Below are 26,006 nucleotides of genomic sequence, written 5' to 3'. Positions count from 1 at the left end.
TTTTACCAATAGCAGACCAGCACTGGCACATTAAAACATGGAAGTAACTCGTAAGATTCCGTAGCATTAATTAAAATATGTAACACCAAACATTCTTTGATAAACAGAAACTTTGACTGACTACCCTAGCAACAATTGAAGTGTTGTCTTAGTATAGCTGTTGCCACCAAATTTCTTGAACCGAATTGGAATTCTTGCTATGTTTGTAAGCTACTCAGCTTCTGTATCTGCACACTGCAGCATTATTTTGCTCATGCCATCAACTGTATGTTGCCGTGTTCACTATTACTGTTTTCTAGTAGATGGTACTAGCAGGTTCCCAGTTGGGGATATCTTCGCTCTGACCTGCTATTCTTCTGGTTGCTTCTTCTTGATAATTCTGTGGATGGGGAATCCTGTTTATGTGTGTGAGATCTGCTGATGTCGGGTTGGTGCCTAAGAAAGCAAGGTTGCAGTCACCAACCAATAAAGGGGCCTGGTAATGTTCTCTATGTACTAGTATGAGCCTGTGAGGGCGTCCAGAATATTGTTGTCAATAGTTCTATTATGATAAGATTTTAATGATACGGTTCTTATGTCCACACATTGATAGTTCGAAACATAGTAGCAGAAGTTTACCCAGTTGTAATGTAAACCTTTGTTGTTGGTTCATTTTTGACTGATCTGTGCCTGTATTTACGTTCTTATCTTGATTGTTTATCTGTCAAGGGAATTGTGTGTTCACCCTTTCCTTTGTTATACCATCTGTTTGCTATGGGTCTATCTTCTCCCCTCTGTTTTACCAACCTCAGAGGACTGACAGAGTAAAACATGGAACTCGGTTTTTTTATAACGAACACAGAACATGCAACAGGAAACATTCTTTGATATACTGTAACTTAGACTACCCTGAAATCAATTAAGATGGAATCTTACTATAGCTGTTGTGCCAAAATTCTTGAACTAGAGTTGAACTTTTGTTATGTTTTAAGCTACATAGCTTCTGTAAAACTTTGGCCTTGTCCTATAAAACTAGAGTTGAACATTTGTTATGTTTACATTTCCACTACTAATATTCATCTAGATGCTACTAACAGGTTCCTGGTTGGGTATATCTTCTCCCGGACCCTGCTGTTCTTCTGGTTGCTTCTTGTTGAGAGCTCTTTGGACAGGGAATCCCATCGATTACACTGCTAATTAATTTTTTACCGCGATGGAACATAAAAGGTAGATGAATGGTTGGAAGCTGATGTGATGTTTGTGAGATCTGCTGATGTTGCGTTGGTGCCTAAGATAAGTTACAATCACAAACCAATAAAGAGGCCTGGGAATGTTTCCTGTATTAGGTCGTCCAGAATGCCTTTACCAATGCTTCTATCATGATTATAATATGGCAAGTCTCTGTATCAAAAAATGAGATTTGCAAAACCACAGGCAAGTGAACGACGTCTTGTGATGCACTGATGCCACCCTTACCCAATTGCTTAAGCAGTTTAAACATCGGCATATAGGATTTGCTTTGTTCGATTACTGTAATAGTACTAATCAAATACAGCTGACCAAATACAATTGATCTTTTGGATGGGCCAAATTTTGCTTTCGTGCTGCTGCCATTTGCATCAATTGTAAGCTTTTTTGGTACGTCTTCTCTTTAAGCAATTTATGTCCATGCTTATAGCACTACGGAAATATTTAACATTCAAGTACACCCATTGGCTTCTAACTGAAACGCTTACCCTTAAATACTGTAATTTTATCGAATTCCAGGTTGCTTGTTTTCTTTTGCTCAATTTCAGCCTTGTACTTTGGTCCATTCAAAGGAAAAGATGGGCTAGAATAAGTACTGTATTTTGTGGTCCTTTTGTGCATGGTACGCCATCAAATTATATACTACGGTGATCTAGTGATCTAAATATCCTTTTGTCAACAAGACTTTATTGCGTTCACTGCACTGTTTGCTACTAGATGCTACTAGCCGGTTTCGAGTTGGGGATATCTCTGCTCTGGTTTGCTGTTCTTGTGGTTGCAGTCCTAAGTATTTTTTACTGCAGCGGAACGTTAACGTAAATGAATGGATGGACAACGATGTCTATGTGTGTGAGATCTGCTGATATCTGAGTCGGTGCCTAAGAAAGCAAAGTTACAATCACCAACCAATAAAGGGGTCTGGTAATGGTCTCTATGTATGCGGGCGTCCAGAATATTGTTGTCAATAGTTCTATTATGTTTTGAATAATATGATTCTTAGAGTCATGCATGGACAGTTGGAAACACAGCAGCAGAAGCTTAGCCAATTCTAATGAATCAATCCTTTCCTGCTGGTTCATTTTTAACTGATCGATTGCCTCTGTTTTTCTTAACTCAATATTTTATCTGTCAAGGGGGTTGTTTGTTCACCTTTTCCTTCATTGTACCATCCTTTTTCTATGGGTCTATCTTCTCCCCACTGTTTTACCAACGGCAGACAAGGACTGATGCGGTAAAACATGAAAAAAAAGGGCAACCTGGTGCATGTAGCTCCCGCTTGCGCAGGGTCCAGGGAAGGGTCCGACCACTTTGGGTCTATAGTACGCAGCCTTTCCCTACATTTCTGTAAGAGGCTGTTTCCAGGACTTGAACCCATGACCTCATGGTCACAAGGCAGCAGCTTTACCACTGCGCCAAGGCTCCCCTTCTGATGCGGTAAAACATGGAGCTCAGTTTTTTTTATAACAAACACAAAATATGCAACATGAAACATTCTTTGATATACTGTAACTTGGACTACTCTGGAAACAACAAATGGAACAGCATCTTAACTAGAGTTGATTTTTTGTTATATTTTAAGCTACACAGCCTCTGTAAAACTTTGCTTTGTTGTGCCATTTAATTGTCCTTTTCCATGTTTACTGCTACTGATAGATGCTGCTAACAGGTTCCTAGTTGGGGATATCTTTTCTCTGATAGTTTGTTCACCTTTTCCTTCATTGTGCCATCATTTTTTTCGAGAAAACGCAAGAAGAGCTTGCATTTCATTGCTTTGGAAAGAAAGGAAGTTCTGGTTACAATCCTCCTAGGAGGGAATTACAGTGCCTGGAGGCATATCAGTGCACATCCCAGGTTTGCGGCAAGATGGCGCGAAGTCCTAGGGCGCTGGCTCTGGCCCAGAGGGCGGCCTCATCTTTGATCTTCGTGAGCAGGTCGGTCGTCGAGGGCCGGCCTCTGTTGAAGACGCAGTTGTTGCGGTGCTTCCATATCATCCATGGGACGAGGAGGGTCGCGGAGGCGAGGCCCTTGCGCATGGGCATTGGGGTGTCCTGTCACGCCGTGCGTCACCAGTCATTGAGGGAGGTCTCGCTGTCGGGCGGGGCGCAGGGGAGTCTGAGCCAGTGCAGTACCTCATGCCAGATCTGCCTGGCGAAAGGGCAGGCAAGGGTGAGGTGGTGCATGGTCTTGGGGGCCTGGTCGCAGAGGAGGCATCGCGCGGGGTGCTGCAGGCCGCGGCGGGCGAGGCGGTCGGCTGTCCAACATCGGTCCAGGCGGGCGAGCCAGTGGAAGAATCGGACGCGCGGGGGTGCCCAGTTCTTCCAGGTGAGCTTCCATGCGCCGCAGCCCATGGAACCATTGAAGGTGGCGAGGTAGGCCGATTTGGCGGAGTAGACGCCGCTGGCGCTCCACCTCCAGGAGAGGCGGTCTGGCTCGGCGGAGAGGGTCGTGGCGCTCATTGTGCCATCATTTTGCAATGGTTGTATCTTTCCTCTATTTTACCAATAGCAGACCAGCACTGACACATTAGATCATGGAAGTAAGATTCCTTAGCATAAATAAACATATGCAACACCAAACATTTTTTGATAAACCGAAACTTCCACTACCCTATAGCAACAATTGAAGTTTGTCTTACTGTAGCTGTTGACATCAAATTTCTTGAACCGAATTGGAATTCTTGTTATGTCACCGCAGCATTATATTGCCCTTGTCATGCCATCAACTGTATGTTGCCGTGTTCATTATTACTGTTTGCTAGTAGATGCTACTAGCAGGTTCCCAGTTGGGGATATCTTCGCTCTGACCCTGCTATTCTTCTGGTTGCTTCTTGATAATTCTGTGGATGGGGAATCCTGTTTATGTGTGTGAGATCTGCTGATGTCAGGTTGTGCCTAAGAAAGCAAGGTTGCAGTTACCAACCAATAAAGGGGCCTGGTAATGTTCTCTATGTATGAGCCTATGAGGGCGTCAAGAATATTGTTGTCAATAGTTCTATTATGATAAGATTTTAATGAAGGTTCTTAGGTTACACATTGATAGTTCGAAACGTAGCAGCAGATGTTTACCTTCTTGTTGGTTCATTTTTAACTGATCTGTGCCTCTATTTACCTTCTTATCTTGATTGTTTATCTGTCAAGTGAGTTGTTTGTTCACCCTTTCCTTCGTTGTACCATCTTTTTGCTATGGGTTTATCTTCTCCCCTCTGTTTTACCAACCGCAGACAAGGACTGACTAAGTAAAACATGGAACTTGGTTTGTTTTACAATGAATACAAAACATGCAACAGGAAACATTCTTTGATATTCTGTAGCTTGGATTACCCTGAAATCGATTAAGATGGCTTCTTACTATGCTGTTGTACCAAAATTCTTGAACTAGGGCTGAACTTTTGGTATGTTTTAAGGTACATAGCTTCTGTAAAACTTTGGCATTGTCCTGTAAACCTAGAGTTGAACTTTGTTATGTTTACATTTCCACTTCTAATATTCGTCAGTAGATGCTACCAACAGGTTCCTAGTTAGGTATATCTTCTCTCCGACCCTGCTGTTCTTCTGGTTGCTTGTTGAGAGTTTTTTGGATGGGGAATCCCACCGATTACACTGCTAATTAATCTTTTACCACGATGAAACCTAAATGTAGATGAATGGTTGGAAGCTGATGTGATGTTTGTGAGATCTGCTGATGTTGCGTTGGTCCCTAAGATAAGTTACAATCACAAATCAATAAAGGGACCTTGGATTCTCCATGTATTAGGTCATCCAGAACACCTTTACCAATGCTTCTTTCCTGATTATAATATGGCAAGCCTCCGTACCAAGAAGTGATATTAGCAAAACTACAGACAAGTGAATGACGTCTTTTGATGCCACCCTTACCCAATTGCTTAAGCAGTTTAAACATCGGCATATAGGATTTACTTTGTTTGATTGTCGTAATAGCACCAACCAAATACAGCTGATCTTTTGGATGGACCAAATATTGCTTTCTTGTTGCTGCCATTTGCATTACTTGCAAGTCTTTTTATGATATTTGATGAATGTCTTTTCTTTAAGCAATTTCTGTTCATGCTTATAGCATTGCGATGATATTTACCATTCAAGTACACCCATTGGCTTCTAGCTGAACGGTTAACCTGAAACACTTCTATTTTTTTTCGAATTCCAGGTTGCTTGTTTTCTTTTGCTCAGTTTCAGCCTTGTACTTTGGTCCATTCAAAGGAAAAGATAGGCTAGAATAAGTGCTGTATTTTTTGGTCCATTTGTGTAAGGAACGCCATCAAATTAGACACTATGGTGATCTACTGATCTAAATATCCTTTTGTCAACAAGACTTTATCGCGCTCACTGCACTGTTTGCTACTAGATGCTACTAGCAGGTTTCTAGTTTGGGATATCTTCCCTCTGATACTGCTGTTCTTGTTGTTACAGTCCTAATTATTTTTTTACTGTGGTGGAACGATAACGTAAATGAATGGATGGAAAATGATGTTAATGTGTGTGAGATCTGCTGATGTCTGAGTCAGTGCCTAAGAAAGCAAAGTTGCAATCACCAACAAATAAAGGGGCCTGGTAATGTTCTCTATGTAGGCAGGCGTCCAGAATATTTTTTTACCAATATTTCTATTATGTTTTGAATAATATGGTTCTTAGGGCCATGCATGGACAGTTTGAAACACAGCAGCAGAATTTTGTCCAGTTGTAATGAATCAACCCTTTCCTCTTGGTTCATTTTTAACCGATCGTTTGCCTCTGTTTAAGTTCTTAACTTGATAGTTTATCTGTCATGGGAGTTGTTTGTTCACCTTTTCCTTCATTGTATCATCCTTTTGCTATGGGTCTAATCTATCTTCTCCCACTGTTTTACCAACGGTAAAACATGGGACTCAGTTTTTTTTATATAACAGACACAAGCTATGCAACATCAAACATTCTTTGATATACTGTAACTTGGACTACCCTGAAAACAACAAATGAGGTGGCATCTTAACTAGAGTTGATTTTTTGTTATGTTTTAAGCTACATAGCCTCTGTAAATTTTTGCTTTGTTGTGCCATTTAACTGTCCTTTTCCATTTTTACTGCTACTGATAGATGCTGCAACAGGTTCCTAGTTGGGGATATCTTTTCTCTGATCCGGCTGTTCTTCTGGTTGCTTCTTGTTTAGAGGTCTTTGAATGGGGAATCCCATCAGTTACACTGCTAATTAGTTTTTTTACTGCGATGGAACGTAAAGGTAGATGAATGGTTGGAAGCTGATCTGATGTTTGTGAGATCTGCTGATGTTGCGTTGGTGCCTAAGAAAGCAAAGTTACAATCACAAACCAATAAAGAGGGATGCTCTCTATGTATGAGGTCATCTAGAATATCTCTACTAGTGCTTCTATCATGATTATAATATGGCAAGTCTCCGAATCAAGAAGTGAGATTTGCAAAACTATAGACAATTGAATGACATCTTGTGATGCCCCCCTTACGCAGTTGCTGAAGCAGTTTAGACATCATCATATAGGTTTTGCTTTGTTCGATTATCATAATAGTACCAATCAAATTCAGCTGACTTTTGGGATGAGCCAAATATTGCTTTCTTGCTGCTGCCATTTGCATTACTTGTAAGCCTGGTTTGGTACTTGATGATTATCTTTACTTCAAGCAATTTCTGTCCATGCTTATATCTTTAATGTGATATTTACCCTTGCAGTACAACCATTGGCATCTAACTGAATAACTAAACCGTAAACACTGATATTTTACCTCGTTCCAGTGTGCTTGTTTTCTTTTGCTTGGTTTCAGCCTTGTACCTTGGCCCATTCAAAGGAAATGATAGGCTAGGATAAGCACTGTATTTTGTGGTCCTTTCGTGGAACATACATGCTTAAATTAGATACCATGGTGATCTAAATGTCCTTTTGTCAACAAGACTTTATGGCGTTCACTGCATTGTTGTCATTCAAAGTACGCAACTAGTTTCCAATACGTCCAAATACACCCCCTGATTTTTAACTTGGTAGTATCGGAATAAGTTTTGGCCAGTCATGATCTATGTGTTTTTCTTGTGCTTAAAATACAGCTAGTTTCAAGTATTCTTCGACACAAGCCGGAAGTTTCCTGCCCTGCAACTTGCTTGAGAAATAGTTAAGAATGACAGAGATAGACTAATTCATGGTGTTCTGGTTATTTTCATGTGGTCAGATTCAACTGTTTTTAAGTGTTTGTATCGCACATGCAATAGACGAACTCATGGTGTTCTGGTTATTTTCATGTGCTCAGGTTCAACTGTTTTTAAGTGTTTGTATCGCACATTCAATAGACGAATTCATGGTGTTCTGGTTATTTTCATGTGCTCAGATTCAACTGTTTTTAAGTGATTTGTATCGCACATGCACCTCTGAAAACTTCCTAGTTTCCAGCTGGCTTAAGGAGCACTTATGAATGACAGAGATGTATGGATTCATGATGCAGTGAGAGGCGTGAAGCATTCTGTTGCACACTTGTAATAACAACCGAGTTTACAGGTTAGTTGCTTCATCTACCATCATGTCGATATCACAGCCTGAAAATATGGCGAAAATGTCACTTGGGAAAGCTACACATTGCGTGGTAAGGCTCAAAGTGGAAATTATTGTTGTCCTAACTGATGTTGAAACTTGAAAGTGCAATCTTGGTCACTAGCGTGCTCAGGAAGTGGGGGTAGGTGAGACCAGAAGAATGTTAGAAACACCCCTTGTTTCTCACATGAAGTACTCTTGAGCATTTCTGAACTTCCCTTGTGCACTTCAGCTAAAATCTTTTGGTTTGCTTCATATGATCTTAACACTTGGCTGTCAGTTTCCAAATCCATCAATTACCTTTTTTGTGTGTGCGCGCGCGCAAATCCTCTGGTCTTTATGAATGTTTCTTTGTATGTCAACATTCAGATGCTATAGGCCATCAAGAATGAGTTAACTGTTCACCCGCAAAGAAAAAAGTTAACTGTTAAGGTAGCTGCGTTTATTTGAATTCCAAGCTGAATCGTTGAGATTTGTCTCTCTAAGCTGTATTTTGCCGTTAGCACAACAACCTAGTTAAGAGGACTTATTTGTCGATCCAAGCAATACTACCACTACCCTTTCAGTGTGGGTGCGCAATGAATGCATGCGAGTGATGATCTTCTTTCTTTCTTTCTTGCTCTTGTTCTGGGGTTTGACGGGACGACAGCTCCCCTCTGCCTACTCATTTTAGAATTATCTTTCTTATTCAGAACCTCTTTTGCTATGCAGGTTTAAGGATGTGGCTGTATAACCAGTTCCATGCTAAACGACATTTGAGATACCCAGGGGTGTAGTATACCTAAAGAGCACTTTGATTCTTTCTTTTATATACTACTGAAAACATTTTGTTTCTTTTGACCGACCCCTTCTGATCTTCAATACCCACTCTGCGTATCGCATTGTTAATCTTCACGCTGCATGGTTCCAACGAGTGAGTTCTCTGCCGTGTATGATTGTACAATTACAAGATTCTAATGGGAATATAAAGAACCGTATATGATCTATGGACGGCTCTTTACTACATATTGTGCTGTTGAACTGTCACCGTTATATTTCACCTTCCATTTTGACCATTTTACTCTTCACTGAAAAAAAAACTGTGACTATTTTACCGGCCTTGCTTGCTCTTAGGCACCTCTGGATTGGAGAGCACTGCAAGCAACCTCTCTGCCATGGTGGCTTGTTTGTTTCTACATATATATAGCTGACAAATGGTGAAAAGTGCAGAAGGAATCCAATACGAAGTGGAAAGTGGGGCCACCTGCAGAGAACTGGAGATCCCACCAGCAAACTGTCATTATATCCGACTCATCCAATGGGACTGATTATCTTTGCAAATGATTTGCCATCAGACAAGTAGTAGAATACCATCCGATGGTGTCACTTTTGTGATTGCTGGTGGTCACCTTCCATTCTCCGCCTAATTTTATCCAGGTAGGATTTAAAATTATACTTGCATTTCCTGTGAGCGGTCTCCGGCCCTAAGCTGTTGGTTGTTCCTCTTCCTCTCTGTTCTCTTCCCCAGGACCGACTAGTATAAAAGAGGAGGGTGCTTTTCTACTCTCCTTCAGACGACAAGGCATAGCTACGAGAAAGAAAGTCTCGTTGAAGAGAGGCAGAGGAAGCTCCCACCCACCCAGAGGGGGCTAAGAGGCAGCATGGAGTGTGCAGGGGAAGATGATGGCACAGGGAGTGGAAGCAGGAGGAGGAGCAGGAGCATGAGCATGGGCGGATCAGATGCAACGTCGACCATGAGCGACGGCGGCACGACGGCGGTCAAGCAGCACCAGGCTCTGAGGCTCGTGGAGGACCTCTCCCTCCCTTCGGTATGGTCTCCATCCCCCCTCCCTCTCTCTTTCAAGCTTGATCACGCCATGAAGTCTCCAGTGATTCTGCTTCTAGCTCTGCAATCCCAGCCCCGATCATATTCATGGTCCGCTCATATTTTCTTCAACTTCTCTGATTCTTTTTTCTGGTGAGGAGGATGTCAAGTGCGTCACACAGATCACCATAGTAGTTTCCTCTCGATTCCCTTTTCCTGATCCCGCTGCTCTTCCCCATGAGGAAATGGAGTCGTTGTGAGTGGCATGCACACTGGAATCAATCTCTCGGTCCCATTCCCATTTGTCAATATGCACTAGCTAACCTAGCTTATAGCCCTCCTTGGATGCCCACTATTCTACTCCTATATAGTACCCGTGTCCTGCATTCAGTCCTCCCATATCGTGTGTTCCCTTCCCCTGCCCCGTCTGCAGCCCCATTGAAGTGCGTGAGCGAGTGACTGTTTATCTACTCCTTGGATACTCACGGTCCCCCTCTCATTTCCAATCACCTTTTTAGACATCATAAAGGTTGAAAGAGAGAGAAGGCACTGCATCAATCAACCAATCAATTCCACATTTTACTTTGTTTTGTTTGCACCGCACGCCCTAGCTAGAAACCAGAGACACAAGTGCTGAGATCAGAATGATACGTATCACCTTGTTCCTCCGACTCAGAAAGGGACAAATGAACGGCCACCTGCATCCGCACGGAGCTGCAGCGAGAGTCTGACGGTCTCATACGGACACGTCCCTACGCGTGCGTCAAGCCACTGTAGTGAGTACGTAGCTAGCAGCAGCACTGCACTGAGCAATCAGCCTCAAGGTGTCGGTCGTGTTCTTGGAATCACGGAGGTGAAGCTGAAATCGCCATGAGAAAACGAGTGGCCATGGACGCCATGTGTGCCTGCTTGCTGCTGCCATTAGGTAAGGTGTGATTCCAAAGCGAGATTAGGACTGGATTTTTGTTGTGTCTTTCTTGGATCTTGACCTGACATCACGTGCGTCCATTAGAGAGCCGTTAACCGGGAACAAGTCACGGTCACATCACTGTAGCAGCCTCGATCAGCAAATGGATTCTTTCCCCATTAATGCAAAGTACTAGCGGTCAAACAAATGCCTGCCCCTCTGGCTCACAACATCCTCCTCTGGGTTATCTTCCGTAGATCCCTTTCCTGCTCCGTATTCCTCCGGTCAAATACGGCACATGCTACGCAGAACGAGCCCTCCCTTGACCCGAAAAATACGAATATATTTCTGTACGCGGACTTATTAGATGTATACAAGCATCTGTTCATTCGTCCATTCCTGTCACAAACATGCTAAGCATCTTTGAACGTGCTTTTATATACTACACCTACACGCGTTGCTTACGTCGCCATGCAAATTTTAACTGGGTGTCAGATCTGAAACATTGCCGTCCCCACAGTTTGGTTGATCCAGTCAGTCAAACAAAAACATTTCACCATCAGCTGGGCTAGCCAGAGCGTGCAGTTTTGACCCAACACCTCCGCACATGTAGGCTGCACCAGATACATACATATGGAAGAGGAAACGGTATTTTAATCAGAATACAAAATGCTTGGCACGGGCGAAGAGCTCTTACTAATTGGTTAGGTTGGATGACAATGTGCCCGTTCAACACTGACACATGGGATGGGGACGGCGTACATATACGTACATTGCATGTACAACAAAGACGCACATATACGTGTAGTCATGGATGTAGACATCCATATGTTTTATGTCTCTAGCCAGCACGCCTCTAGCTAGTTTAATTAAGATGCTCTGTGGTGGAAAAAAACTCAAACCGTTAGGATGTTAATGTCATCTTAGTGTTTTAATTGGTTATTACGGCGGCACCCGACAGTAAGGTACGAGAGGCACCACTCGGCCACATGCCTTTGCCCTCGCTGCTACAGCACTATGCATGTAAGGTTGTCCTTGATCGATAGAGATGGTATCATGCGTATCACAAGCGCCGCACGTGATGAGTATACACCAAGCAGCAGCAGCAGCAGCAGCAGCTTAAATTAACTTATCAGACCATGCCATTGAGACGAACAAGTGCTCCTGGCTAGTACTTGCAGCAGTGCAGGTCATGTGGTGCCCAGAACGAGGGAGGGACAGAAATTTTCAAGTGGCAAGTGGTCAAGATAGAATGGTTTGGTGAGAGGGACGCATGCATGGGTTGCAATTAGCACGCAGCTCTAATATTCTTTAACTGTAGAGCGGGCCAGGTTGCTGGTTGCCGCTACCACCACTCGAGTACCATTAGCTAACCATCCACAATTAACCACCGTCCGTATGGCTAATAATCAAGTCAAGGCCTGACCGAGATTTAAAAACTCAGCTAGTACGTTACGTGCATCGATTAGTGGCTTAGCTGCGCAATGTGTTGACATATACTAGCTGGTTGCCGGTCCCTTTGCTTAATTGCGTAGAAGCGATGCAAGCATATTTGGTGCCGGGTTGATGATGCTTAATTAGCCAGTGCGGACGTTGATGGTGGAGATTTTAATTGGTTTTTGAATGCATATGCTGCAACGGATGCAGGTGCAGGTGGTGGTGATGAGCGCCAACATGGGCTGCTCCCACTGCCGACAGCGGGTCACCAAGGTCGTCACCAAGATGAACGGTGAGGATCCAACTGACATCTCATTTTAATCACTGATGTTCGCTGCAAATATCGTGCTGATGTGTTATTGGCGTGTATTGATCTCGTCTAGCAGGGCTGCTGGATTACATGGTGGATTTCGGGAAGAAGGAGGTGACGGTGAGGGGCACGGTAATTCACACCAAGAAGAAGAAGAAGAGGAAGAAGCAGCAGCAGTACATGATCGCTGGGCTGGAGAAGGTGCCGCCTGCTGCTAACGTGGGCGCCAGGACGCTCTCCTGGTTTTTGGGATGCTACGGTTCATAGCTAGTAGTACGTACAAAGCATAGTAGTATACTGTTATGTACTAGTTACTCTTTCTTCTTTATAATTTTCCCATGGAAATAATGTTTGCTGGTAGAGTGGTAGTGGTAACTATTGTGTATATCATGTCCTATAATCTCATATTTGCAAACTGCAAGGTGCTAGAGCACACATTGCAGGCTTCCAGTACAATTTTTGTATGTGGGCCTTCTCTGCAAGTATGAAATGGAACAATGAGGATTAAGTTAGACGTCGTTTTCAGCCTGGCTAACAGTAGTGTCTCGTATCCAAAGTTTCGAGTGTACATAGGCCCACCACCCTTAGCACGCCCGGCCTACTCGCTTACTTTGCCAGCCAAACTAAATAGCTTTATTTCATCATGAATGAATAGATCCACTGTCTCATGTCGAAAGTAAACCTGGATGGAAGTGGAGTGGGTTCAGAGAATCGCACGGGTCCTGGCTGAGTACAATACAGGAAGTGAGGGGCCGAGCAAGAATGGGCGGTGCGTGGCAAAAGTGAGTCAGATCAACAGCTCAAAGAGAGTAAGAGACAAGAAGAAAAGATAAGATGCCGATGGAAAGACGCAGGGACGTGGAGGGGACGATCACATGAACGATCTGATCTTGCTGCTGCTGCCTCATGCAAATGTTCAGGTCATATATGTTGAGAGCTTTTGAGAAAATTGCATAAACCAACAGCTATTGGGGTCGATTTCGCATAGAACGCCTACTTTTCATGTTTGTCGCACAAAACACCACGTATTGGTGTAATCCATTGCAACCAGCTCTAATCCATCATTTGACTTTGTGGACATGATTCCCAACAGCTGGGTCCCACTTGTAAGTGTGCATGTGCCAAGAAAAAAATGCCACATCAGCAGGACAACTAAAACTACATTTCAAAATTAGTCAAAATTTCGAGATCAATACAATGCGCGTATATGGATTATCTTGTATTTTTTTGCAAACTAGCAAAGTGGCCGTGCACATGCGCGGGCTAGTACTTAACAAAGTTATGTTACTCCAAGTGGATACTTGCCATTTCTGACGATTGATCCTTAAGTGGTGGTTGAAACCACGCAGTTTTACCCTTAAACATACCTTGTGGTCATTTTCATGATATGATGAATTCCCCTTTCACGTTTCCAGAAATATCGGGCGCTCATATTTGTGTCATATCTTTTGGTAGCGATGCGCTCCAACATGTCGGTCTAACTGATGGGGCTGGATGATTGTGTACGTGGTGTGGAACCAGCTTGGCATGAAATGGCAGCACGCATACTAAAGTCCTTCATGTTAAAAATATATATTTCCTCCGATCCTTTTTACCCATATATAGAATTTGTCTGGAGTCAAACTTCATAAAGTTTGACCATATTTATGTTTAAAACATCAACATCTACAACTTTAAAGTTATATAATGTAAAAGTTAAATTCGTGATGCATTTAATGAAGTTGATTTGTATTGTGAATGCTCATATTTTTTTATAAGTCGTTCGAACTTTACGAAATTTGACTCCAAACAAATCTTATATGCGGAGTAAAAAGAACCGGAGGGGCTGTATGGGTTCTTTTGTGGGGAAGTTCCACATGCATAAAATTTGAGTCAAAATATGAATGATTGGTATCGGTTAGAGATTTTTCTTGTATGACCATCTACTATATGTTTGCATGAATATGTTCAGTAATTTGCAACATGAAAATTAAATCGTTTAGGATGACCACCATCTATGCACTATACCTTTTTCAGGTGTTCTGCATTGTACTTAATCATATATGATTAGTAAGAAATTGATTTGTTGTTTCCAATAAAACAATGATCTTTTTATGCTGGAATGATTAGTTGGGCAAGCGGCTAAATTTCGTGTTTTTGACCCTTTTCTGAAACTTGTTTGAGATTTGACCCTTGCAAAAAATTCGGGATCTAATCATTTTTTTATCGTCAAGGTCCATGGCGATAGGGTATAATAGCTTACCGCCAAGGTCCCTGGCGGTAGGGTTGCACGCCCTACCAGAAAAATTTCCTAAGTATGAAACCTAGTGCATGCTCGCACCTACCGCCAGCACCTTGGCGGTAGGGGTGCACAGGCTACCGTCAGCCTATTTGGCGGTAGGGGTGTTTCCTACCGCCAAGGTCCCTGGCCGTCATGGATCCTGGCGGTAGCAAAAGGGTCAGATCCCGAAATTTTCACAAACTAGGGTCAGATCTCGATTAACTTTTAGAAAAGGGTCAAAACATGAAATTGAGCCTGGGCAAGCCCAATAGGCTGACGCAGATGCACACAATGTCCGTACATATTCTCTCTCACACACACTGATACGTCTCCAACGTATCTATAATTTTTGATTGTTTCATGCTATTATATTATCAATCTTGGATGTTTTATAATCATTTTATTGCCATTTATATCATATTTTGGTACTAACCTATTGACATAGTGTCAAGTGCCAGTTGCTGTTTTTTTCATGTTTTTTACATCACAGAAAATCAATATCAAACGGAGTCCAAATGCCACGAAACTTTATGGGGAATTTTTATGGGTCAAAAGGAACACAACGGCCGGTCATGCCAGCGGCCATGTCTCACCATGCCGGCACCATGCCAGCGCGGGCATGAACTTGATGACACAAAAGAGGGCGGCTTGCTAGCATACCATGTCTTGCATGCCGATGCTGCTCACGGGGCGGGCCTTGATGCTTTGAAGAATGGCGCAAAACTTGTTGCACTCTTGTTGGATCGCCCTCCATCGCTTGGAAATGGACAGCCACCCGCGCGTGCTCACAAGTTGGTAAGGCGGAAACTTCTTGCGCTCACGAAACTCTCGGTGGACATGAATCCAAAAGGTTGAATGCTTTTGTTCGGCGCCCGTCTTGGGGTCTTATCCAATGTCTCGCCAACACTCGCAAAGAAGCTTGTCCTCGGCCGCCGTGTATTCCTTCGTGCGCTTGCTCTTGCGCTTCGGCTTAGGACCAGCGGCTTGGTTGGCGAGCTCGTCCTCGAACAAGGGCTCCAGTTCGATGTCACACTCGTACTCTTCCTCTAGTCCGTAGTCGTCCAGAAACTCGTGGTCGGGTGGGAAGCCGTCCAGGTCGATGCCGACCTGATCATGCATGAAGGCCGCCTGATCGGAATCATAGCCAGCGGCCGGCGTGAACGGCGCGTGGCCGTCCTGGCTTTTGTGTATCGTCGGGATCGTAGCCAGCGGCCGACACACTGCTCTCGAAGATGAGGTTCTGCATGTAGTCCTCGTCGACGGCGGACGGCATTTCCTCGAACAGGTTGCGGGCCTCCGGGAGCACGCCGGCCGGCGTCTGCCGCGCGCGTTTCCTCGCCCTACCAGATGACGAGCCACCGGCCACCGGGGTGGCGTTGAGGTCGATGGGCGCGGGCACGGGCGTGGAAGGCATGACCACGCTCACGCCGGGCGAGCACTCCCCGAAGAGGCGGGAGGCCTGCGGGTACATGAGGAAGCCGGGCACCGGGTTGCAAGCCGACGCGCGGGGCGAGTCTGGCAGCACCATCCGAGGAAACACCGATGAGCCGGTGCTGGCCGCGGCAACAGCGGCGTTGAGGAGGCCGTGCTGGCCAGGGTTTAACCCTAGCATGTAGAGCGCCTTCTGTCGGTGTCAAAACCGGCGGATCTCGGGTAGGGGTCCCGAACTGTGCGTCTAGGATCGATGGTAACAGGAGACAGGGGACACGATGTTTACCCAGGTTCGGGCCCTCTCTATGGAGGTAATATCCTACGTCCTGCTTGATTGATATTGATGAATATGAGTGTTACAAGAGTTGATCTACCACGAGATCGAGATGGCTAAACCCTAGAAGCCTAGCCTATATGACTATGGTAATGAATATATCCTTTCCGGACTAACCCCTCCGATTTATATAAACACCGGGGGGATCTAGGGTTTACATAGAGTCGGTTACATGAGAAGAAATCTCCATAGTCGGTTACCAAGCTTGCCTTCCACACCAAGGAGAGTCCAATCCGGACACAGGAATGGTCTTCGGTCTTCATATCTTCATAGCCCAACAGTCCGGCCCATGGATAACAGGCTGGACGCCCGAGGACCCCTTAGTCCAGGACTCCCTCAGTAGCCCCTGAACCTGGCTTCAATGACGAGGAGTCCGGCGCGTAGATTGTTTTCGGCATTGCAAGGCGGGTTCCCCCTTCCGAACTCCTAGTTGATCTTCAGATGTAATGATTGTATCCGGGCTTGTATGCACAACCATAGAGGATATAATATTTCATGGGTTCAACCCACCGACCACTTTTTGGTAATATGACACCACGCCTGTCCGGCCTTTGCTTGCGAACCGTTTTAGCCGGCCCGTCGCCCCACGTCCTAGGACGTGACCTTATTGGCGCATCTTATCTAAACGGAGATCATTCCTCCCTTTTAAGGGATTCCTGTCGACCCGCACGTGGGTAACCCAACCGTCGCTTGGTTACAACTCCTTGGAGCAAGTTTTTGAGGCTTGAGAGGAGAGGTTTGATATTTGCAGCCTTTATATAGGGGTACATACCCGTCTTTTTCTTCCACACTTGCCTCTTCCTCAACCCCTGCTACCCCGAGTTCCAACACCCGGGTTCCGGTCGCCACCAGCCCCAATCATCTCCGGATCTAGCCGTCAAGGTCGGTGGGTAGCTTCTTCTGTTACGGAGGAAGATATCGCAATGCTTCGGGTGACGAGGTACCTGACCGCCGATATCGCAGGTTATTCCCACCCCTAGATCCGGCGAGAGGGTCGTGTTCGTGTCCCACTTCCTCCGCGGGTTGGGTTTGCACTTAACCCCTTCGTCCGAGGGCTCATGTTCTATTACGGGCTAGACTTCCACGATTTGGCCCTGGACTCTATTCTTCTTATCTCGACATTTATCGTTACGTGCGAAGCCCTCCTTCGAACTCCTCTGCACTTCGGCTTGTGGCTCAAGACCTTTGATGTAAAGCCGCGAGTGGTAGAGGGGGAGCAGGCCGAGTGCGGCGGAGCTACAGTGAGCAAGCTTGCTAGCGCCGTTTGGCTAAAAGGATCCTTGGCCAAATCTTGCGATCTGTGGCACCAGGGGTGGTTCTATATCACCGAGCCCTACAGCTCCAAGTGGGCGACCACGCCCGCATTTTGACCCAGCCCTCCAACTCAACTTGCATCGTGGATTAATAAGGGGCTAGATTGGGGATCAATGAATGATGTGCGAACTCTGCAAAGTCGCATCTGAAGCCTCATTGAGAGGGACATCGACATAGCCAGCGTTGTTCATATAATGCTAGTTCGTCGGACCCTATCGTGCCAGCGACGGCCTCTCCACCTATGGGAGTTCAATCCAGAAGGGCCACGGACTCTTCAGAACTTCTTCGGCACAATGCACGAAGGAATGTGGAGATTAGTCTTCGGGAAACGAAGGCAATGGCCGGACACCACCGAAGATGTTGGCCTTAACTACAACCATCCGGACACCCCAATAAGTACTCGTTTACTGAATACTTCATAATCAGATACCCAATGGCAAGATACAAACAGTATCATCCTTTTCAGGGCTGGATAAAGAAGGTGGAATTGATTAGGTGTCCGGCTCCCCTTCCCGAGGACTCAGCTACTCCTGTGTTGACAAGGATGCTGGCCTCGGTGCCACACCGGGCACCAGCAGGGGAGGGCGAAAAGATCCAAGATGACCTTGGTTCCGGAGGTAAGTCGGACACTGAATCCGGAGAAATCGACCTTTCCTCGCCCGAAGACGGAGGCGGAGAAGGACCCAGTATCCCTTCTTCGAACAGGAGGAAAAGGGCCGCCTCCGAAGATGGGGAGGGGCGGTCTCCCAAGAAGGGCAAGATGCCACTGTCGACGAGCTTGGGTTTGGAAAGTGATGCCGTTGAGCAGCTCCAACAAGGGGACAAGCCCTCGGCCGAACCGTAAGAGAATCCAGAGTACTTTGATAGCGTTCCGCTCCGTTATTGTTACCGAAGATACATGTAACGCATTTATGAATTTTTACAGGTCGGCACATGATTTTTCGGGGCGATCCTCTTCTTCGGGGAGTCTCCTCCCAGAGATGATGGAGAGTGAGACGCCTCCTCCGGCCTCCTCTCCCAATAAGGCGGATGACTCTGAAGTGTCATCGCGGAGGGCCCCTTTAAAACAGGGGCAAAAGAGGTAGTGCCCAAAGGTGGATCTCCGACCATCCGGGATTCCGGGGCTGATGATAACCGAAGCCCCGGCCTGTCTGGTTCACAGCCGCCATCGATTTTGAAGACGGGTGAGCCGATTCCTTCAAAGGATGATTGTGCTTTTGGGGCAGCCTGGGGGAACCCGGAGACTCCGGATATATTGCGGGACATGTTGCGGAAAGCATCTGTCTCGGGGGAATAGCGTACCTTGATGGGTACAGTGATTGAGAAGATTTCGTCCGTGAAGAGCAGATTAAATGAAGCCTTCATGAGCCTACTGAAGGGCTTCGAGGTTTGCAACCTAATGTTTCCAGCTATGTTTCATTTGCAAAGATGCGCCTGTGTATAGGTAGTAGCCCCTGATACTCGGGTTGGCTTCCGCTGGGAAGCAAAATGGAGGATCGAAAAGGACCGTCTGAGGACTAACCTGATCAACTCTTAACACAGGCTTCTTCTCCCTTGGCCGCTTCCCAGACTATGGAAATTGCCGATTTGCAGCGGAAGCTTGATGTAGCAGGGGATGATCTTGCTTTAATCAATATGCGTCTTGACGAGTCGCAAGGTATGTATTCGGGGCAATCCTCATACATTTTTTTGGTATAAGCATGATGCTGAAATTTTGGTTGCAGATGGTGCTGCCGCCGTTGAAGTTCTGCGAGTGGAGCTGGCTCGGGCCAAGGAGCAGGCCCGGCGTACCAATGCTGCTGCCAGAAAGGCATCAGCTGAATTAAAAGCTGAACGAGCTACATGGCGCCAAGATGAGGAGAAGATATCCACGATGACGCTCGAGCTGGAGAATGCTACCGGCCGCTGTGAATTTCTGGAGAAGGAGAGTGAAGCCTTAACGGCTGATCTGGAGAAGTCCTTACAAGAGGCGAGAGGAGTGCGGTCGGAATGCAGAGCGGCCCGTGAGGAGGTTCGACATGCGAGGGAGTTTGCGGCCGGAAAGCCCTTTCTGCTGCAAACTAAGTTCGGCGACCCGAACTATGCCCGGCTCAACCAAGTATGGAGTTCTCCGGATGAGTTCTTGGACTTGCCGAAGAGTTCTGCCGATGCGGCGCAGAATTACCAAGCGCGAGATGGATATGCAACAGAGAAGCTTTTTTGGTCGCAGTTTGGCGCATCCAAGCACCCTTTGTTGCTCAATAAACAGATGTCCCAATGGGACGAACTTCATAGGATGTCCGGCGCCGCCATGAAGGACGTCATAGTCCGGTTGTGGCCAACCGAGCCTGTTCCGAATAGTTATTTCGGTTTAGTGCAAAGGCTTGTTGACGCGGTGCCGCGTATCGACGATGTGAAGCGGTCAACGTACATTGAGGGTGCACGGATGGCTTTTGCCCGAGTCAAGACGTTCTGGGGGAAGATGAAGGCCATCAATGTTACGACAAAGGGTCCATCCAAAGGCAACGGCCGTCCGGAACCGGAGCATTATTTTGAAGACATCCTAGAGGCCGCCCGCTTTGTAGAGGGTCAGTGCTCAAAAGACATAATGTTCGAGTGAGGTGTATGAAAATTGTAACAAACAATTTTATAGTTAATCTATTTATGTTTTGCTTGAAAGCTTGAATTCCTCCTGTGCGGCCGTTTTGATATAATCTGAAAGTTTTCCAGTCGTCGGCTTCAGCCCCCTCGTAGGAAGTACGGGGGTGTTCGGAAAAGCATTTAATCATTCTTTATCCAACTTCTTGGTCAATTAAGGAGGTGATAATGCGGCGAACCAGGCAATCAGACTATAAGGCGTTAACACTTTCACTTAGCCATAGGAGTTTTATGATGGGGCTACGACATAGCCCCTGGTATGTATGCGGCGTATGGTGCCTTACATTTTTGATCTGAAAAAGATCCCTCGTGTGACACGGAGAATCACGAAAGATTCCAATAAGTCGTCAAGTGGTTGACCAGCTCACGCCGCATCATGACAGTCAGTTTTCGGCTTTCTCTACTGAGGTGCTCGTCCGGTTCAGACCAGGGCACAATCGCAGTAGTTCTCCCTTTACTACCCTAGCCGATAGAGCGGAACGTAGGGTAGCAAGCACAGGAGCCGGGCAACCCAACTATTGACCCAAGACAATGATTCGGAGCTGATGCATATAAGGCCAAACTTGAGATGCCAAAGTATGCTATGGAGCTGTTCGGACTTTTACTAGCAACTCATTTGTTCCCACACCGAGCCCCTGGCAGGTTAGGCCAAGGTATTTCTTCGAAATAACCGTAGGAGCCATATTTGTCAGGAAAACCATACAAATGATTAGTTCGGATATTGTTTACTGGTAACTGAGCGATATGCCGATGATTATTTATGATATATGTATATAAAAGCCACCCCCCCGGCGATTTGACATGCTCGGGGTTGGAGGCGGAGGAACATGCATAGTACAGACTCGAAAAATAGAGAGTGCGGTCTACAAAAAGTTATTTTGGACCTCCTGTCGCACATCTGCGTCGCCAGTCCTCGGTGGGGGGAATCCTTGATGGACATAGCCCCTTAGGTGAGTGTACGGATCCGGACTCCGATGGAGCCAGTTTCCGATTTTGTTCGTCACCTATTTTTTAAAGGGTATCAAAAGAAGAAATAAAAAGAAAATAAATAATTATATGTAGAAAAAATTTACTGGAGTGCTCGCAGGCTTGTCTGTATTGTGCTTCTGCCAATGCCCATGGTATCTTGAGTGTGTAATGATGTACGTGCGACACAAACTTTGTAGGTGTACGGAGTGGGCGGCAGAAGCCGGTTTGCTATTTCCGTTCTAGGGGTAGTTGATCCTTGGGTGGAGGCTGCTTCAGATCCCCGGTTTTTCGTTGGTGAACCTTTCCGTCGTCCATGTCGCTTGGCGTCTTCCTTCCCCTGTATTCGGCGTTGAGCTTGCTGACCTATTTAAAGACCCAACAGTTTCTGTTGGTATGATTAGCTAGTTTATCAGGGTGGCCATGAATCTGGCAGGGTCGGTCCAATATCCTGTCCAGGTTGGATGGTTCATCTCGATTCGCCTTGGATGGCTTCTTCCGCTGACCGGGCTTGGGGTTACTGAATTTGGTGTTGACCGCTGTGTCGCCTGATCTTTCATTGTCATTGTGACTGTTGTTTTTGCTTTCTTGTGGCTTGTTGTTGGCGTCTCGGATTTCGGAGGTGCCCTGGTTGCTGGCGCTATTGCTTCTACAAGCGAACCAGCTGTCTTCTCCCGCGCAAAAGCGAGTCATCAGAGCAATGAGAGCCGTCATGGATTTAGGTCCTTCTTGGCCAAGGTGGCGTGCAATTGCTAACATGATTCGGACAGACTTAAGCATAGATACGCGTGAGAAACTCTCATCGTAGTCAACACCTTGAATTGTCGAAAACCTTTTGCGACAATTCTAGCTTTGTAGATAGTAACACTACTATCAGCATCCGTCTTCCTCTTGAAGATCCATTTAATCTCAATGGCTCGCCGATCTTTGGGCAAGTAAATCAAAGTCCATACTTTGTTCTTATACATGGACATGGCCTCAAGCCATTTCGCGGAATCTGGGCTCATCATTGCTTCCTCATAGTTCGTAGGTTCGTCATGGTCAAGTAACATGACCTCCAGAATAGGATTACCGTACCACTCTGGCGTGGATCTCACTCTGGTTTACCTACGAGGTTCGGTAGTAACTTGATCTGAAGTTACATGATCATCATCATTAACTTCCTCACTAATTGGTGTAGTAGTCACAAGAACAGATTTCTGTGATGAACTACTTTCCAATAAGGGAGCAGGTATAATTACCTCATCAAGTTCAACTTTCCTCCCACTCACTTCTTTCGAGAGAAACTCCTTCTCTAAAAAGGATCCATTCTCAGCAATGAATATCTTGCCTTCGGATCTGTGATAGAAGGTGTACCCAACATTTTCTTTTTGGGTATCCTATGAAGACGCACTTCTCCGATTTGGGTTTGAGCTTATCAGGTTGAAACTTTTTCACATAAGCATTGCAACCTCAAACTTTAAGAAACGACATCTTAGGTTTCTTGCCAAACCATAGTTCATACGGTGTCGTCTCAACGGATTTAGATGGTGCCCTATTTAACGTGAATGTAGTTGTCTCTAATGCATAACCCCAAAATGATAGTGGTAAATTGGTAAGAGACATCATAGATCGCACCATATCTAATAAAGTACGGTTACGACGTTCGGACACACCATTAAATTGTGGTGTTCCAGGTGGCGTGAGTAGCGAAACTATTTCACATTGTTTTAACTGAAGGCCAAACTCGTAACTCAAATATTTTACTTCTGCGATCATATCGTAGAAACTTTTATTTTTGTTACAATGATTCTCCACTTCACTCTGAAATTCTTTGAACTTTTCAAATATTTCAGACTTGTGTTTCATCAAGTAGATATACTCATATCTGCTCAAATCATCTGTGAAGATCAGAAAATAATGATACCTGCCGCGAGCCTCAATATTCATCGGACCACATACATCAGTATGTATGATTTCCACAGTCATCTTGCCCATGAGGCATGGTTCGCAAGCATCAACTGATTCATAATCAGGTGATTCCAAAAGCCCATCAGCATGGATTTTCTTCATGCGCTTTACACCAATATAACCTAAACGGCAGTGCAACAAATAAGTTGCACTATCATTATTAACTTTGCATATTTTGGCTTCAATATTATGAAAATGTGTATCACCACGATCGAGATCCAACAAACCATTTTCATTGGGTGTATGGCCATAGAAGGTTTTATTCATGTAAGCAGAACCACAATTATTCTCTAACTTACATGAATAACCGTATTGCAATAAACATGATCCAATCATATTCATGCTCAACGCAAACACTAAATAACATTTATTTTAGGTTTAACACTAATCCCGAAAGTATAGGGAGTGTGCGATGATGATCATATCAATCTTGGAACCATTTCCAATACACATCGTCACTTTACCCTTAACTAGTCTCTGTTCATTTTGCAACTCCCGTTTCGAGTTACTATTCTTAGCAACTGAACTAGTATCAAATACTAAGGGGTTGCTATAAACACTAGTAAAGTACACATCAATAACATTTATATCAAATATACATATGTTCACTTTGCCATCCTTCTTATCTGCCAATTACTTGGGGTAGTTCCGCTTCCAGTGACCAATCCCTTTGCAGTAGAAGCACTCAGTTTCAGGCTTAGTTCCAGACTTGGGCTTTTTCACTTGAGCAGCAACTTGCTTGCCGTTCTTTTTGAAGTTCCCCTTTCTTCCCTTTGTCCCTTTACTTGAAACTAGTAGTTTTGTTTACCATCAACACTTGATGCTTTTCTTGATTTCTACCTTCGTCGATTTCAGCATCACGAAGAGGTTGGGAATCGTTTCCATTATCCCTTGCATATTATAGTTCATCACGAAGTTCTACTAACTTGGTGATGGTGACTAGAGAATTCTGTCAATCACTATTTTATCTGGAAGATTAACTCCCACTTGATTCAAGCGATTGTAGTACCCAGACAATCTGAGCACATGCTCACTGCTTGAGCTATTCTCCTCCATCTTTTAGCTATAGAACTTGTTGGAGACTTCATATCTCTCAACATGGGTATTTGCTTGAAATATTAACTTCAACTCCTGGAACATCTCAGATGGTCCATGACGTTCAAAGCGTATTTGAAGTCCCGATTCTAAGCCGTTTAAGCATGGTGCACTAAACTATCAAGTAGTCATCATATTGAGCTAGTCAAACGTTCATAACATATGCATCTGCTCCTGCAATAGGTTTGTCACCTAGCGGTGCATCAAGGACATAATTCTTCTGTGCAGCAATGAGGATAAATCCCAGATCATGGATCCAATCCGCATCGTTGCTACTAACATCTTTCAACTTAGTTTTCTCTAGGAACATATCAAAAATAAAACAGGGGAGCTAAATGCGAGGTATTGATCTACAACATAGATATGCTAATACTACCAGGACTAAGTTCATGATAAATTTAAGTTCAATTAATCATATTACTTAAGAACTCCCACTTAGATAGCAATCCCTCTAATCCTCTAAGTGGTCACGTGATCCATATCAACTAAACCATGTCCGACCATCACGTGAGATGGAGTAGTTTCAATGGTGAACATCACTATGTTGATCGTATCTACTATATGATTCACGCTTGACCTTTCGGTCTCAGTGTTCCGAGGCCATATCTGTTATATGCTAGGCTCATCAAGTTTAACCTGAGTATTCCGCGTGTGCAACTGTTTTGCACCCGTTGTATTTGAACGTAGAGCCTATCACACCCGATCATCACATGGTGTCTCAGCACGAAGAACTTTTGCAACGACACATACTCAGGGAGAACACTTGTACCTTGATAATTAGTGAGAGATCATCTTATATAGCTACCATTGAAACTAAGCAAAATAAGATGTATAAAAGAGAAACATCACATGCAATCAAAATATGTGACATGATATGGCCATCATCATCTTGTGCCTTGGATCTCCATCTCCAAAGCATCGTCATGATTTCCATCGTCACCGGCATGACACCATGATCTCCATCATCTTGATCTATATCAATGTGTCGTCACATGGTCGTCTCGCCAACTATTGCTCTTGCAACTATTGCTATCACATAGCGATAAATTAAGGAATTATTTGGCGCTTGCATCTTATGCAATAAAGAGACAAGCATAAGGCTTCTGCCAGTTGCCGATAACTTCAACAAAACATGATCAGCTTATACAACAACTTATATCTCATCACGTCTTGACCATATCACATCACAACATGCCCTACAAAAACAAGTTAGACGTCATCTACTTTGTTGTTGCAAGTTTTACGTGGCTGCTACGGGCTGAGCAAGAACCGTTCTTACCTACGCATCAAAACCACAACGATAGTTTGTCAAGTTAGTGCTGTTTTAACCTTCTCAAGGACCGGGCGTAGCCACACTCGGTTCAACTAAAATTGGAGAAACTGACACCCGCTAGTCACCTGTGTGCATAGCACGACGGTAAAACCAGTCTCGCGTAAGCGTACGCGTAATGTCGGTCCAGACCGCTTCATCCAACAATACTGCCGAACCAAAGTGTGAAATGCTGGTAAGCAGTATGACTTATATCGCCCACAACTCACTTGTGTTCTACTCGTGCATATTACATCAATGCATAAAACCTGGCTCGGATGCCACTGTTGGGGAACGTAGTAATTTCAAAAAAATTCCTACGCATACGCAAGATCATGGTGATGCATAGCAACGAGAGGGCAGAGTGCGTCCACATACCCTTGTAGACCGAAAGCGAAAGCGTTAGCACAACGCGGTTGATGTAGTGGTACGTCTTCACGATCCGACCGATCAAGTACCGAACGCACGACACCTCCGAGTTC

The 26,006-nt window shown here is 44.9% G+C and overlaps 1 protein-coding gene across 2 annotated transcripts; it reads left to right on the top strand.

Moving 5' to 3' along the window:
- The first annotated feature begins 7,934 nt into the window (after positions 1-7,934).
- Positions 7,935-12,740, top strand: LOC119270186. Of its 2 annotated transcripts, none has more exons than XM_037552161.1 (4): positions 7,935-9,186; positions 9,278-9,578; positions 12,129-12,210; positions 12,305-12,740. In XM_037552161.1, exons 2-4 carry the CDS (start codon positions 9,411-9,413, stop codon positions 12,493-12,495), a joined length of 441 nt encoding a protein of 146 aa, XP_037408058.1. In that variant the 5' UTR covers positions 7,935-9,186; positions 9,278-9,410; the 3' UTR covers positions 12,496-12,740. The 2 variants fall into 2 exon arrangements, with proteins under 2 accessions (XP_037408058.1, XP_037408057.1); XM_037552160.1 differs by having other exon boundaries at positions 7,937-9,186; positions 12,302-12,740.
- The last annotated feature ends 13,266 nt before the right edge of the window (positions 12,741-26,006 follow it).

The sequence above is a fragment of the Triticum dicoccoides genome, chromosome 3A (assembly GCF_002162155.2).
Source record: "Triticum dicoccoides isolate Atlit2015 ecotype Zavitan chromosome 3A, WEW_v2.0, whole genome shotgun sequence".
Taxonomy (NCBI): domain Eukaryota; kingdom Viridiplantae; phylum Streptophyta; class Magnoliopsida; order Poales; family Poaceae; genus Triticum; species Triticum dicoccoides.
The sequence above is the reverse complement of the archived record's forward strand: the minus strand, read 5'-3'. Positions and strand labels throughout refer to the sequence as shown.